Here is a 17,570-nt window from a genome sequence, read left to right on the forward strand (position 1 = left end):
TCCACACACCACCCAACTGGCAGGTGTTGGTCTGAGGGGTTGTGCAGGGTAGGTGTGTGGGTCCTCGGACTGGGGCTGCGGTTTCGTGTCGGTCTGTCCTCTGGCTTGGCCGGGGGGTGGTGGGGGGCAGGGGTTGCCCTATGTGACGCGGTGGCCTCCTGCGTGGGTGAGGGCTCTCCCCCGTGGAACGCACCTTGGCACCTGCCACAGGCTGCTGGCTGCAACACGCCTGGTTTGAAGGGTCCTGTTTCCCCCAGTGTGGGAAACTGACTGCTTTGAACCTAAAATCCCACACTTCCTCTTTTGACAGCTGCTTCAGCTCATTAACTGACCACAACGAGCAAGTTAAGTGCTCTCAAGTGGAACCCCGCTGGCTTTAATTGCCTGCGGGATTCCCACCAGCGGGGCTTTCGCGCGCAGCCCCGCACGTCAGCGCGGTACCCGGAAGTGGCCGGGATTTCGTCCGAATCCGGTCACGTGATCGGAGATCGGGATTTTCGGGGCCCCCCGCTGGAAACCCGCAGGTAACCCGACCCTAAAATCGAGCCCAATATGTTGCACAGGTTTGTGATCTGCTCACAACTAGAAAGAAATAACTTGCATTTATATAGTGTTAAATGTTTATATTTTATCAGATTCTATCGGGGCGATTTTTCCACCCGTCCACCTGTTTCTCGGCTGAAAAACGGGCACCTGGCAGGAGGAGACCCTCGGTTGCCCCTTGACATCCAAGGCCCGCCTGATGCAATTCTTATGCGGGCCACTAAATGAGCACATAGCACACCCACCTGTTTCAGGCAGGAGGCTGTTTAAATAAGCAAATCGGGGTACAATGCTGCTGTAGGAACCCAGTTGCAAATTTTAGGTACAAATGGGCGGAGCACACCCATATGTACCAGATGGTGAGGAGCCTAACCAGCTGTTCCTTCATCGTCGCTGGGTCAAAGTCCCCACCTAACAGCATTATCGGAGTACCTTCACCATGAGGACTGCAGCGGTTCAAGAAGGCCCACCCTTCTCAAGGGCAATAAATGACGGCCTTGCCAGCGATGCCCATATCTCGAGAATTAACTGAATTTCTGAAATGACTTCATCCTCATCTTTCTCAATTAATCTAACAATATTTATTTTGGTGAACTTGCAAACTGTACACAGAAGCTGATGATTGATGTTAAATTATTAAACTGGTCAGTAAATAACCATGGAAAGTGACAATACAACTGACAACAAAAATTAAAATTAGAATTAGCGCTTTACTTCTAAACCTTGCACTACCTTTTATTATCTTATCAGTGTTGTAAGGACAGTAGAGCAACTTTTTACACTAATATGGAATGCAAACATTTTTTCTGAATAACCAAATTAGTAAAGGAAATTCTCAACACTGAATTTTATTTTCTGGAAAAAGAATTACTAATCTTACTATGCAACCTTCTGTAGCTTCTCCCAGCAGACCACCAAACGTGATAACAGGAGACATACAGGCACAGTACAGGAACAGAAAGGATGCTACACATTGCAAGTTGAATGCATCCCTAAAGTCACTCCAGAAACATGGGATCTTTCTTTTGACATCTTCACATAATCCACCAAATATCCTAGTTTGAGAAAAATCAAAAGATAATTCAGTACAAAACATATAATTTTTATAAATCTAATGTGATATAATTATTAATTTGCACAGTATATTTTACTAATATATAAATATGAAGCATTATGATCAACTGGTAAACATAAATGTTCTTTGCTCTTGCAATGGATCAACTGGTTGAGGCAATGAGCAGCTGAGCCATACACACCAAGAAAATCTGAAGTTTGATCTTTGTTGAATCTGTGCTGAATTTGCTGACCTCAGCCAGAGCTCAATGCCTCTGCATTAGAGAGAGAAAATTCAGCCAGGGTTCCCACTCTAGATTGTTACCAAGTGACCCCTGCAACAATGTGCATATGCAGACATTGGGCGAGGGCAGGATCAGGCTCAGCTGTGGTGCCTTCTACAGTTGGATAGCTTGCTGTACCCACACATACAAAATGGCCACTTGGGGGTGGCACATGCAGATGCCCAGTATCCATGGTTCCACACTGCAGCAAGAAGTCAATGAGAGGAAGAGGGGAGAGAAGAAAACAGGTGGAAAGGCAAAATGAAAACTCTCTTTTGCTAAATTACTAGTGCAAAAAGTATCAATTTTAACATTTTGAGTTTTTCTGTAATTAGTATGATTAAATGTGGAAAGAAACAATGTTCCTCCTTCTCAACACAAATTCTGCTGTAAGTCTGGTGCTGTGGCACATGACTTTCAGTACAGCCACAAAACATCATTTCCTCTGTTAGTTTTGTGCAAAAGAAAATCACTATTTAAATTCAATTTACATATTACTTTGGTGCCAGCCTCTACTATCATTTGGGGTGAACCATACATGAGGATTGGTTGCACAAAGTAACCAATGTATTTTTTATATATAATATTGTTGCTGGGTTCTAATAATAATAAAGGAAAATCCAAATTTATTATGGTTGAAAAAAACATTAGTTTCAGCAGCTCACTGATCCATTACAACCTTCATCTTGCAGACTCACCCACTGCAGCCCAGATCTGAACAGTTGTTTCAATGCACCATTGCTACGGCATGTACCGGTATTGAGGTACTATCTCAGAATTGTCAACTGCTATGCCATTACACCCTATATCCTCCTGGATTGTTACAGATTGGGAGGAGTCAGCTTATTGTTCATTTTTGTTTTGATCTCTTGTTAGAACTATTTTCTAAGCAGAATGATTGCAGAGGTTGTGAAAATGCCGGTTATGCTGACATATTATATTCACTAGCGCATAAAGGGAAAAAATTAGCCCAAGAGATTCAAATCATAATGGGATTGTATCACACAATGCACAGTTGTCTTAACAGGAGTGCTGCTTTCACCAACCTTCCTGTTCTCTGTAGCTCAGGTCCACTGTGCCCTTCATATTGTTCAGGGTCCCCATGAGCTGTGGTTCCATTTGGTATTCCTGGAATTTTTCTTTTTTCCTGCATAAGTTACAAGAGAAAAGAGCAGCAAAATACAAAAGTTCCAGATCCAAGGGTAGAACTTCTAATCAAAGAAATTCATACAAGAATGCTAAAAGTTCTCATTCTGAATCCCTGTGAACATTATTTTTATACAGGCATTAACCTAATAGGTACAAATAGTGCACACAGAACTGAAATATCAGTATCTTTTTTTTTGGTCACAGGATGTGGGCGTCGCTGGCAAGGCCAGCATTTATTGCCCATCCCTAATTGCCCTTGAGAAGGTGGTGGTGAGCCGCCATCTTGAACCGCTGCAGTCCGTGTGGTGAAGGTTCTCCCACAGTGCTGTTAAGAAGGGAGTTCCAGGATTTTGACCCAGCGATGATGAAGGATCGGCGATATATTTCCAAGTCAGGATGGTGTGTGACTTGGAGGGGAACGTGCAGGTGGTGTTGTTCCCATGTGCCTGCTGCCCTTGTCCTTCTAGGTGGTAGAGGTCGCGGATTTGGGAGGTACTGTCGAAGAAGCCTTAGCAAGTTGCTGCAGTGCATCCTGTGGATGGTACACACTGCAGCCATGGTGTGTCGGTGGTGAAGGGAGTGAATGTTTAGGGTGGTGGATGGGGTGCCAATCAAGCGGGCTGCTTTGTCCTGGATGGTGTCGAGCTTCTTGAGTGTTGTTGGATCTGCACTCATCCAGGCAAGTGAAGAGTATTCCATCACACTCCTGACTTGTGCCTTGTAGATGGTGGAAAGGCTGTGGGGAGTCAGGAGATGAGTAACTCGCCACAGAATACCCAGCCTCTGACCTGCCCTTGTAGCCACAGTATTTATGTGGCTGGTCCAGTTAAGTTTCTGGTCAATGGTGACCCCCAGGATGTTGATTGTGGGGGATTCTACGATGGTAATGCCACTGAATGTCAAGGGAAAGTGGTTGGATTCTCTCTTGTTGGGGATGATCATTGCCTGGCACTTGTCTGGCACGAATGTTACTTGCCATTTATCAGCCCAAGCCTGGATGTTGTCCAGATCTTGTTGCATGCGGGCACAAACTACTTCATTATCTGAAGGGTTGCGAATGGAAATGAACACTGTACAATCATCAGCGAACATCCCCATTTCTGAACTTATGATGGAGAGAAGGTCATTGATGAATTAAGAAAAAACTAGTTTCAGTAATGGTGGCCATGAAACTGCCGGATTGTCGTAAAAACCCATCTGGTTCACTAATCTCCTTTAGGGAAGGAAACCTGCCATCCTTACTCGGTCTGGCCTATATGTGTCTCCAGACCCACAGCAATGTGGTTGATTCTCAATCGCCCTCTGCAATGGCCTAGCAAGCCACTCAGTTGTACAATTTTGCTACAGAAAGTCACAATAAGAATAAAACCGGACGGATCACACGGCATCAGACCACTAGGCACCAGACACGACAAAGGCAAACCAAGCCCAGTCGACCCTGCAAAGTCCTCCTCACTAACATCTGGGGACTTGTGACAAAATTGGGAGAGCTGTCCCACAGACTAGTCAAGCAACAGCCTGACATAGCCATACTCACGGAATCATACCTTTCAGCCAATGTCCCAGGCTCTTCCATCACCATCCCTGGGTATGTCCTGTCCGACTGCCAGGACAGATCCACCAGAGATGGAGGCACAGTGTTATACAGTCAGGAGGGAGTGGCCCTGGAAGTCCTCAACATTGACTCTGGACCCCGTGAAATCTCATGGCATCAGGTCAAACATGGGCAAGGAAACCTCCTGCTGATTACCACCTACCGTCCTCCCTCAGCTAATGAATCAGTCCTCCTCCATGTTGAGTACAACTTGGAGGAAGCACTGAGGGTAGCAAGGGCACAGAATTTACTCTGGGCAGGAGACTTCAATGTCCATCACCAAGAGTGACTCGGTAGCAGCACTACTGACCAAGCTGGCTGAGTCATGAAGGACATAGCTGCCAGACTGGTGGTGAGTGAACCAACACGAGGGAAAAACCTACTTGACCTCGTCCTCACCAATCTACCTGTCGCAGATGCATCTGTCCATGACAGTATTGGTAGGAGTGACCACCGCACAGTCCTTGTGGAGACGAAGTCCCGTCTTCACACTGAGGACACCATCCAACGTGTTGTGTGGCATTACCACCGTGCTAAATGGGATAGATTCAGAACAGATTTAGCAGCTCAAAACTGAGCATCCATGAGGCACTTTGAGACATCAGCAGAGCAGAACTGTTTTCCAGCACAATCTGTAACCTCATAGCCTGGCATATTCCTCGCTCTGCCATTACCAACAAGCCAGGAGATCAACTCTGTTTCAATGAGGAGTGTAGAAGAGCATGCCAGGAGCAGCACCAGGCGTACCGAAAAATGCCAACCTGGTGAAGCTACAACACAGGACTACATCCATGCTAAACAGTGGAAGCAACATGCTATAGACAGAGCTAAGCAATTCCACAGCCAACAGTTCAGATCAAAGCTCTGCAGTCCTGCCACATCCAGTCGTGAATGGTGGTGGACAATTAAACAACTAACGGGAGGAGGAGGCTCTGTAAACATCCCCATCCTCAATGATGGCGGAGACCAGCACGTGAGTGCAAAAGACAAGGCTGAAGCGTTTGCAACCATCTTCAGCCAGAAGTGCCGAGTGGATGATCCATCTCAGCCTCCTCCCGATATCCCCACCATCACAGAAGCCAGTCTTCAGCCAATTTGATTCACTCCACGTGATATCAAGAAACAGCTGAGTGCACTGGATACAGCAAAGGCTATGGGCCCTGACAACATCCTCATTGTAGTGCTGAAGACTTGTGCTGCAGAACTAGTCGCGCCTCTAGCCAAGCTGTTCCAGTACAGCTACAACACTGGCATCTACCCAACAATGTGAAAAATTGCCCAGGTATGTCCTGTCCACAAAAAGCAGGACAAATCCAATCCGGCCAATTACCACCACATCAGTCTACTCTCAATCATCAGCAAAGTGATGGAAGGTGTCGTCGACAGTGCTATCAAGCAGCACTTACTCACCAATAACCTGCTCACCGATGCTCAGTTTGGGTTCTGTCAGGACCATTCGCCTCCAGACCTCATTATAGCCTTGGTCCAAACATGGACAAAAGAGCTGAATTCTAGAGGTGAGAGTGACTGCCCTTGACATCAAGGCAGCATTTGACCGAGTGTGGCACCAAGGAGCCCTAGTAAAATTGAAGTCAATGGGAATCAGGGGGAACACTCTCCAGTGGCTGGAGTCATACCTAGCACAAAGGAAGATGGTAGTGGTTGTTGGAGGCCAATCATCTCAGCCCCAGGACATTGCTGCAGGAGTTCCTCAGGGCAGTGTCCTAGGCCCAACCATCCTCAGCTGCTTCATCAGTGTGTTAAGCATTTGTACAGAAACTTCACCAATCAGAAGCTATACTCTCTTAAATCTATCTATCTGTGCTTGTAATTAAGGTTGCAGTTGTGCACAAGCATAGAATGCTAAAGTGCAGCTGGCAAGACAAAGTTACAAAGACAAAGCTGTGCCCGGCTGTAAGTCACACTCTGTCCAGCAGGAGAGAGCTCTGCAGGTGTGTGTAACCACACATACATAGAGCTCCATTTCCCCAGAATCCATGCTTTAATCATAGGAGAGTGAAGGTGAGAACATCTGCTTTCTTGTAACATTAAAGGGACTTAATACTTAATTTATAAAGTGTCAAAGAGACACAACAGACTATCTAAGTACCTTTTAAATCTGGTTGCACAGCATGCCAGAGTAATATTCCATCCGGTACAAAGCCCAAGTGGCGTTTGATGCCTTTTGGATTGTCATTGCTTAATTTTAATGTACTCATGAGTTAGATCTGGACCTGACTCCTGGCACTACTATTGTTGCATTGGTGTACAAATGAAGCCAAAAGTCACAGCATAACTGCAGCCTAAATGTTCACAATGGCATCAACTTAATATGGTTGTTAAATATTTCAATTGGCTGCATAAGGTTTTGTATCCTGAAGAAGCTTATATACCAAAATGGTTTCCTAATCAGGCTCAGATCAAACTCGAATAACGTTCATCTCACTGTGAAAACTCGCTGTAAATGTTGGACCAAGCCTCAATGTAGTCTCCATAAAATTTATCTCCATGTTAGTGCTGCCAATTCACTTTATCCACCACCATTTTCCGTGGGATCCATTTCCTAATCTATGCATCAAATGTGTTTGAACCATACACATTTTAATGAATACCAGAATAATTTTTAAATCAATCTAGATACAGAAAAAAATTAGATGGAGCTATTAAAGGAGCTAATAACAATCTATATCAATGATTTAGATGAGGGAACCAAATGTAGTATTTCCAAGTTTACTGATGACACAAAACTAGGTGGGATCGTGAGTTGTGAGAAGGATGCAAAGAGAATTAGACAAGTTTTGAGTGAGTGGGCAAATACGTGGTAGATGCAGTATAACGTGGATGAATGTGAAGTTATCCACATGGAAAGGAAAAACAGAAAGGCGGAGTATTATTTAAATGGTGATAGATTGGGAAATGTTGACGTACAAAGAGACCTGGGTGTCCTTGTACACCAGTCACTGAAAGCAAACATGGAGGTGCAGCAAGCAGTTAGGAAGGCAAATGGTGTGTTGACCTGCATTGCAAGAGGATTTGAGTACAGGAGCAAGGATGTCTTACTGCAGTTATACAGAGCCTTGGTGAGACCACACCTGGAGTATTATGTGCAGTTTTGGTCTCCTTACTAAGAAAAGATATACTTGCCATAGAGGGAAGGTTCACCAGACTGATTCCTGGGATGGCAGGACTGTCGTATGAGGAGAGATTGGGTCGACTCGGCCTGTATTCACTTGAGTTTAGAAGAATGAGAGGGGATCTCATTGAAACATATAAAATTCTGACGGGGCTAGACAGACTGGATGCAGGGAGGATGTTTCCCCTGGCTGGGGGGTCCAGAACAAGGGGTCACAGTCTCAGGATACGGGGTAGGACATTTAGGACTGAGATGAGGAGAAATTTCTTCCCTCAGAGAGTGGTGAACCTTTGGAATTCTCTAACACAGAAGGCTGTGGAGGCCAAGTCACTGAATATATTTAAGAAGGAGCTAGATAGATTTCTAGACCCGAAAGGCATCAAGGGGTATGAGGAGAGAGCGGGAATATAGTATTGAGATAGAGGATCAGCCATGAGCATATTGAATGGCGGAGCAGGCTCGAAGGGCCGAATGGCCTACTCCTGCTCCTATTTTCTATGTTTCTATGTTCCTAATTTTAAGATTCTTGGGCTATGATAAGGAAATGGATAGCTAATTTAATATGCTGTTAGTAAAAATATTTAATTTCAATGTTTTATTTGCTCTAATTAAATATTGATTACTTTATGATGGGATCATATTGCACTTTGAGCAAACTTTACATTTTTTTGTAATTTCTTTACCTAATGCATGATTTAAACATGCATGCAGAGAGTTCCACTAATGGGTTAATTGGTAACAGCAATGTTTAACTAAGTCAGAAGCTCACAGATTTAGCCTGCGGCGAGTTAGCCTCAGCTGGGGTGAATATAATTGGCCTCATTAGCCCTGGACTAGGGAGGAAGAAAATGCAGTAAAGATTTCCATTCCTGATCACCATCCAGTAACCCAGCATGTGTGTGGACATTGAGTGAGAACAGGATCAGGTTTCTGCTATGATGCTTCCATAGTTGCTAATAGTCAATACCCAGGCTCACAAGTGAAGAATGGCTGAGATGCAGTACTGGAGAGCAACCAGTGCCCATGGATGCACTTTTTCACACAAAGGGTAGTGGAAATCTGGAACTCCTCACAAAATGCTGTGGATGCTGGGTTAATTGAAATTTGAGATTGATAAATTTTTGTTGGTTATGGGTATCAAGGGATATGGATCAAAGGCAGATAAATGGAGTTGAGGTACAGATCAGCCATGATCTGATTTAATGGCGGAACAGGCTCGAGGGGTTATATGACCTGCTCCTGTTCCTATGTACGCCAGCATTACTAGTGTTTTCATGAGAGAATGGGAGAAAGTTTGAGGGAAAGATTTTTTTAAAACATTGTACGTTATAGCCTGATTTTGTGAGGCTCAACACCACCAGTGGAGCTTGGTAATGGCGAGCATGGGTCATGAGATTAGACACACATGATATGCAGCACGTTGCATTTAGTAGTAAAGAAAAATGAAATCCAAACAGACGGTATGCTAGTGGCCAGCTCCAACCTCACTACAATACGTTAATTTTATTGATTAGGCCCCACATCCAAACCTTCGTCTGAAGAATGCTCAAGTTTATTCTGCAGCTTGTTTCTGTCACATTGTGAATGACTATTCTTGTTATAAATCATGAACATTTTCAGAATTTTCTCAGATAAACATCATTTATCTCAGACAAAACCCAAAAGTTAATAGTTTATGTCATCAGGGTTTATACATTAAACATCCTATTACCTCACACTTTTTCACTATACTGCAGGGAGAGAAGCCTTACGAACAGCAGGTGCTGACACACTGGCTGTCTCTCTGAAGTAACAAATTAACTTTGAATATTTTGAATGTGAAATTTTATCTGAATTAAGCTGTTAAAATGAATTCTGCATCTGGTTTTCAAATTATTTGGAAGAAATAAAGGGAAGTCAGAAATCCCGTGGCAGCATGAGGAATGAGTTTTTTAAGTTGTACATTCAGAGAATTATCCTGATGCATGCTAAGAAATTTTACACTCTGCACATTGCTCAGTCTGTAGCTTCCAAGGAATAGTTTAGGTAAAATATCAGCTGCAAACCCTTTTAAGAAGGGTGAAACCTTTAAGTAAAAATCCTAATTAAAAGTGCTCAAAGATGCAAAAGGTTGTTTAATAGTTACGTTTGATCTCGATACGAGGAAATATGAATTTTTATTCCCTATTACGTTACAATCCCTATTTGTGGCATTAGAAATTTTAATTGTTGACAAAAAATGGCAGATGGAAGGATTTTGAATTTTTTTGGAACAAATTTCAGATCCGGTTGATTTTCATGGTTCTGCATTGTTAAACATAAGTCAAGATAGTTACAAAGTTATGATTATGATTTTTTTTAGTTCAGCTAATCAAAAAGTTTAATATCAGGGCATGACACAGGAAGTGTAATATCAGAGTTCAAAGGATAAAAACGGTGCTCTATCGGATGCTTTTAACATATGAAATGAAAATATGTTCAGGGTGCATCTTTATCTTGGAGTTAATAACAGCAACACTGATGAGATTACTGGCTTTTAATTACTCCTAGGTATTCATTACATTTATTTATTAAGGTTACCATTACAGTTTAGCAGCATTTTTATTACCAATCAATAAACATAGCTAACTTTGCAGCTAAGCTTTTTTTTAAATGAAAAAGTAAAAGATAGTATGATGTAACCATCAACTTAAATTGAGCTCTGTAGTTTTGCTCAGTAAGCTTTATCAATAAAAGAGCTTGAGGCTGTTTCGTTCAATGCTGTTAATGACCACAACACAATCCAGCATCTAATAGAATAATCACAGGGCGATTATATTTTATTAGGTTAAGATCATAATTTTTCAACAAAATTTCTGAGCCTTATAGCAAGAGCTGCATTTGAGAACAATAACCTGAAAATATACATACCTGGGAAGGTACGCTTTTTGGTGGCTCTATTCGGATTGATGGGTCCCACTCCCCAGGTGGCAGCACAGTCACCTGATCAAGGAATTCATCCACACCAGCAACCAAGTCATTACGATCTTTTGCTTTATATGCGACATCATGAAATACCTGTAATACAGTTGCAGAAACAAGAACCAATTAAATAAGGATTCTTTATACACCGATTAGCTGTAGTTCATGCTTGCGTTCTAGTATGTAACATCTGTTTAGCTTACTGGCGACAATAATTTTCAAAGTTACAAATTTAGGCACAAGACATCACACTAGAATTATTCTGCAGCTGGTAGAAACATCATATTAGCATCCAGTCCAAGTGTAAAGAAGGTGCTGAACGAATAAGTAAAATATCACACTTTTATAGAAATAAAAAAGTGTATATTTGTTATTAATTTTTCAGTATCTTAAGATAGTGTTTTACTTATTTCTTTTACAATCATGCTACTGTATGTTTTAACAACAATGTGACAATGACAGAGATTTCCCTAAAAGACAAACTAATTTGCATTTCAAGAAATAAATGAAACGTCCTTTGACAATTTATATGAATTGTGGATGCCTTAAAATGAATTTTGCATCATTCTCTTGATTCAGTTGAGGAACATAGAAATACTCAGGACCAGAAAAGGCCATTTTGATCAAGTTGGCTGGCCCCATAGTTCAATGTTTAATCAGTTAAATACTCAATACCTTTAGAACAGCAAAGGTATTAATACTTAATGCTAGTTAAACATCAGGGGCTAATTTCTCCACTTCTGAAGTGGTTGCAGTAATACTGCTAATAAGGCAAATAATTAGCAGTCACTGGAGCAATCTAGATGTGTCTCCAAGTCCTCTGCAGGGCAATGCTTTAACTTCCCTTTTGTAAACAATTTTACAACACCAAGTTATAGTCCAACAATTTTATTTTAAAATCCACAAGCTTTCGGAGGCTTCCTCCTTCCTCAGGTGAATCCACATTCACCTGAGGAAGGAGGAAGCCTCCGAAAGCTTGTGGATTTTAAAATAAAATTGTTGGACTATAACTTGGTGTTGTAAAATTGTTTACAATTGTCAACCCCAGTCCATCACCGGCATCTCCACATCTTAACTTCCCTTGACACTCAAGTTAGCAGAACAAAATGCCTGAATAATCAGCACAAGGTCTGTTCGGCATCTATTAAGTACCTTAACAGTTCCAATTGGTGTGATAAAAGCATCTGTGCCTGCTGAAACAACTATGGACAGCGGAGAAACAAGATACATTCCCTGGACTTTCAACTTTGGTGATAGCGAATCGACGGCCCGTTATACACTTTGCCCAATTTTCCTTTCCATTGAATGCGCTGGTGCATCAGCAGCAAATGTTCAGTTGGCAGGTTACACAACCTCTAAGGCCTGCCAACTTCATGAATGAGAGGAGATGGCACAACATAGTACTGCTGTACTTGAACACAAAAGAAGCATCAAGGAGATGCGGAAGGAATTTAATGACATGAAGACGTGAAGGTAAGTGACTGCAATGGAAATTGTACTCTGCACTGCACAGCATCACAATTTGTTCAGCCTATAGGATTATTAGATCCCTGATGCTATATCCACAGTTGACAAATATAGTGGAGGTAATTTTCACCTTAACCTGATCTACAACCCACCTGATTTTCATCCCATTGAAATCAATAGGATGAAAGTCGTGCAGGTGATCTGCTCCCCCAAATTACCACCAAGGTGGTGAAGTAGAAAATTACCCCCAGTATGACTTCAGAGAAAAAAATATTGAAGCCGTCATCTCAAAGCCATAAAGAGATGGATTCAATATTTGTGAAAGTATGAGCCAATAACCATGCAACATGAAATAGCACTTGGGGTATATAAGTAAAGACAATGTAATGATAAAAGTAGTGAAGGCCAGATATCTTTTGTAGATGTCAAAAAGGAACCACGTGAGTAGTTGTAAGATAGTTAAGCTAAGTAGTGCACATGTTACTAAATACTTGCAAAGTGTAGTCTGAGTGCCATAATATATATTATTGTGATTTTGATATCATTCTGCTTGTTGCAGGCAGAGGTTGCACACAATAAGAACATAAGAACATAAGAACATAAGAAATAGGAGCAGGAGTAGGCCAATCGGCCCCTCGAGCCTGCTCCGCCATTCAATAAGATCATGGCTGATCTGATCCCAACCACAAATCTAAAGAACACAAGAAGTAGGAGCAGGACCCGGCCACTCAGCCCCTGGGCCCTCTCCGCCACCCACAGAGAATTGACCGATCCGAACTCAGCTTCATGTCCAATTTCCTGCCCGCTCCCCATAACCCCTAATTCCCTTTACTTCTAGATGAACCAGCAATCCTGCAATCCTGGGAAGAATGCATACTTACCTTTATTAGGCCAGCAACGCTCACTGGAGTTGTCCCTCCCCCCCCCCCCCCCACCCCACCCCCAGCATTTGGGGTTCCACAAACACAAGGAGGAATATCTATGTGCAGCAATGGAATTGTTACTTCAAGGCTCTGAAACACTACTTAATGAGGCCCATGATTTTGTCTTGGGCCTCAGTGAATGCGCTCCTCAGCTCTACTGGCTGTCACAGTGACTGATGTTATCAGCCAAGGTCAAAGCAGATAGTTGCAATCCCCCCAGAAGGCATTCATCATCCTGCTATCTCCCTGAGTTTGATTTTGAATGTTGGAATGTCAAGAGGTAAGGGCCATAGCAGCTCCCAGGGTGTTTGGCATTAACATTGAAGGTGCTAAACCTGACATTGCACAAAGTCAGCAAGTCACCTGATAATATTTTTTCATATTTATGTAAGGCACAGATTAGCCTGTGGAACCTAAATGGGCACATGTGTGCAACTGGTGATGTCCTACACCCTTGGGTAACTATCAGTGTCAAAGAAGCCTCAATCCTGGATATCTTTTGTTACAACTCAGTGCCAAACTACAGAGAGCCTCAGTGACATTCTGGATGCACTGTTGCACTGAGGAATGGCTCACTCCTCTCAAATTGTCTGGCCAGATTGAGAGGACTGTGAAGTGCTGTAGTCACTTTAAGAGCTCCTCACATTGGCGTGTTCCTCCACCTGGAGTGCCTCAAGAAGAGTCAGTTAAATAACAATCATGCTGTGTAACTCCAGGCATTGCATGAACTCCTCTGCAGACAAATCCAGGTAGTTGCTCCTGGAATCATAGAATCATAGAAAGTTACGGCACAGAAGGAGGACATTCGGCCCATCATGTCCATGCCCGTCGAAAAAGAGTAATCCAGCTTAATCCCATTTTCCAGCACTTGGCCCGTAGCCCTGTAGCTTACAGCGCTTCAAGTACACATCCAGGTACTTTTTAAAATGAGTTGAGGGTTTCTGCCTCCACCACCTTTACAGGCAGTGAGTTCCACACCTCCACCACCCTCTGGGTGAAAAAATTTCTCCTCAGCTCCCCTCTAATCCTTCTACCAATTACTCTAAATCTATGCCCACTGGTCACTGACCCCTCTGCCAAAAGAAATAGGTCCTCCCTATCCACTCTATCTAGTCCCATCATAATTTTATATACCTCAATTAAATCTCCCCTCAGCCTCCTTTGTTCAAAGAAAACAACCCCAGCCTTTCCAATCTTTTCTCATAGCTAAATTGTCCAGCCCTGGCAACACCTTTGTAAATCTCCTCTGTACCCTCTCTAGTGCAATCACATCCTTTCTGTAATGTGGTGACCAGAACTGTATGCAGTTCTCATGCTGTGGCCTAACCAATGTTTTATACAGTTCTAGCATAACCTCTCTGCTCTTCTATTCTATGCCTCGGCTAATAAAGGAAAGTATCCCATATGCCTTTTTAACCACCTTATCTACCTGTCCTGCTACCTTCAGGGACCTGTGGATATGCACTCCAAAGTTCCTTTGTTCCTCTACACCTCTCAGTATCTTCCCATTTATTGTGTACTCCCTTGCCTTGTTTGCCTTCTCCAAATGCATTAACTCACACTTCTCTGGCCATCTGACCAATCCATTGATAGCTTCCTGCAGTCTACACCTTTCCTCCTCATGCGGCCAATTTTTGTATCGTCTGCAAACTTCTTGATCAAGCCCACCACATTCAAGTCCAAATCATTAATATATACCACAAAAAGCATGGGACCTAGTACTGAGCCTTGCGGAACCCCACTGGAAATAGCCTTCCAGTCGCAAAAACACCTGTCAACCATTACCCTTTGCTTCCTGCTAGTGAGCCAATTTTGGATCCAACTAGCCACTTTCCCTTGGATCCCATGGGCTTTTACCTTTTTGACCAGTCTGCCATCTGAAACCTTGTCAAAAGCCTTGCTAAAATCCATGTACACTACATCAAATGCGCTACCCTCGTCGACCCTCCTGGTTACCGCCTCAAAAAATTCAATCAAGTTAGTCAGACAGGACTTTCCCTTAACAAATCCATGCTGACTTTCCTTGATTAACCCGTACCTTTCTAAATGACAATTTATGCTGTCCCTATAATTACTCAATCTATCTCTTTCTCCCTTTTTAAACAACAGTACAACAGTCCTCCAATCCTCTGGCACCACGCCTGTAGCCAGGGAGGATTGGAAAATGATGGTCAGAGCCTCTGCTATTTCTTCCCTTGCTTCTCTTAACAGCCTGGGATACATTTCATTCGGGCCTGGCGATTTATCTACTTTCAAAGATGCTAAACCCTTTAATATTTCCTCCCTCACCATGTTTATCCCATCCAATATTTCACAATCCTCCTCCTTAACTACAATGTCTGCATCATCCCCCTCTTTTGTGAAGACAGATGCAAAGTATTCGTTTAGAACCATACCCATATCTTCCACTTCCACACATGGTTTACCTCGTTGGTTTCTAATAGGCCCTACTCTTTCCTTAGTTATTCTCTTGCGCTTTATATATTTATAAAACATCTTTGGGTTTTCCTTGATTTTACTTGCCAGTACTTTTTCATGCCCTCTCTTTGCTTTCCTAATTTCCTTTTTAATTTCACCCCTGCACTTTCTATACTCCTCTAGGCTTTCTGCAGTATTGAGCTCTCGGTATCCGACGTAAGCTTCCCTTTTTTGCTGTATCCTACCCTGTATGCAGTCAATGCATTCCTGTGGGTATCTGATTCCAGGGTTATGAGGGATCTACGTAGTTGGCACTCCCTTTCATCCCTTTGCCTTTTCCCCACTACACTGGCAGTGCAGCTCATTGTGTAAACTGTGCCGGACTTTCTACAATTCTGTCATTTTCACTCCGCTTCAAATTAAGGGAAACAATGACTGGAGTATTTAAGTGAAATTAAGAGGAGTCAGAGCTCATGGAAATAGTGATGCATCAAACTGACCTAAAAAGCTTAAGACCAAAAAAGAATCACGTTAAGGTTTTAACCTGGAGTTAAGCTGATCCCTGGACACAACTCCAGCACAATACAGTAGAAACGTTATCGGAAGCCTGCTTCCAACTCACCCATGCCACTTCCAATATTTTCCACCAGAAGTGACAATGGCCACATAATATACCCGTGCAAATACAGGCGAGCATATTATGATTATGCACTAACGATAGGAATAGGAATAGGTAATTTAATGTATTTTCCATCATTTGCACCTAAGCATCACCAGGCACGAGGAAGGGCCTTTCTTCCATTGTTACAGGAAATGGAGAGGAGATTTAAAAAATAATGGACCAGAAAAACTATGCAATGGATGCAGGGCAATCAATTGCACAAGCTATGGCAATATATTTTTAAAAATTGAACAGCCAGCCAGCCACACTACACTGTGGCTGACTTACGAGGCCTGCCAAAGCCAAGCTTCACCCCACCCCTACAGATAAACTCCCTGGTAGAGTAGTGAGTAACAGATCTGCAAGGTTAGCACTCACCAACATTGTACTGGGCCAACATTACAGGTTTTTCTGAGGCCAGCCTCATTAACCATTCATAGCAAGTGTCTAGCTTGTACTGGGCCAGACCACAGGTGCATGCAATCAGCAGGAGCAGAAAATAACCTGTAACTGCAACTCTTGAAGGTTTTGGCTGCTACTTAAAGAGTTGTTTCATTTTTACTATGCATAGAAGAAATCATGGCTAGACAATGACATAGCGCACCTACATTTTCAGATGGAACTTCGGAGCTGATGATTGAAGAAGTGCAGCAAAGGGGCTTTGCCCTTTTTGATATTCAAGTGCACCCTTCTCACAAAAGAGATGTCCATGCTGTGAATGCAATTATGAGGAGAAAAGCTAACAGCCTCAGGAAGTCTGCAAAGATCAGGCCAGACAGCATTGCAGTATATCAAATGGATAGGCCAATAATTTATCATACAATTGGCTGGATGAGTGCAGCTCCAACAACACTCAAGAAGTTCGACACCATCCAGGACAAAGCAGCCCGCTTGATTGGCACCCCATCCACCACCCTAAACATTCACTCCCTTCACCACCGGCGCACCTTGGCTGCAGTGTGTACCATCCACAGGATGCACTGCAGCAACTCGTCAAGGCTTCTTCGACAGTACCTCCAAAACCCGCGACCTCTACCACCTAGAAGGACAAGAGCAGCAAGCACATGGGAACAACACCACCTGCACGTTCCCCTCCAAGTCACACACCATCCCGACTTGGAAATATATCACCGTTTCTTCATTGTCGCTGGGTTAATACCCTGGAAATCCCTACCTAACAGCACTGTGGGAGAACCTTCACCAGACGGACTGCAGCAGTTCAAGGCGGCGGCTCACCACCACCTTCTCAAGGGCAATTAGGGATGGGCAATAAATGCTGGCCTCACTAGCGACGCCCACATCCCATGAACGAATAAAACAAAAGTAGGTAGGTCACTATTAGTTTCCTCTCACTCTGTTACACTCTGAAGCTACATAGTAAACCCTCAAAAAACAACACTTACCA

General features: G+C 43.1%; 1 protein-coding gene across 1 annotated transcript in view; it reads right to left on the reverse strand.

The window, feature by feature from the left end:
• The window catches only part of LOC137323999 (sodium-driven chloride bicarbonate exchanger-like), a 174,002-nt gene that overhangs the window by 58,803 nt on the left and 97,629 nt on the right, over positions 1-17,570 (reverse strand). Inside the window, exons 11-13 of the mRNA XM_067988170.1 lie at positions 10,646-10,792; positions 2,927-3,027; positions 1,424-1,598 (exon numbers count right to left, since the gene is read on the reverse strand). Coding sequence (XP_067844271.1) covers positions 1,424-1,598; positions 2,927-3,027; positions 10,646-10,792 — 423 coding nt within the window. The remainder of the gene's footprint in view (positions 1-1,423; positions 1,599-2,926; positions 3,028-10,645; positions 10,793-17,570) is intronic.

Source organism: Heptranchias perlo, chromosome 7, assembly GCF_035084215.1.
Source record: "Heptranchias perlo isolate sHepPer1 chromosome 7, sHepPer1.hap1, whole genome shotgun sequence".
NCBI lineage: Eukaryota > Metazoa > Chordata > Chondrichthyes > Hexanchiformes > Hexanchidae > Heptranchias > Heptranchias perlo.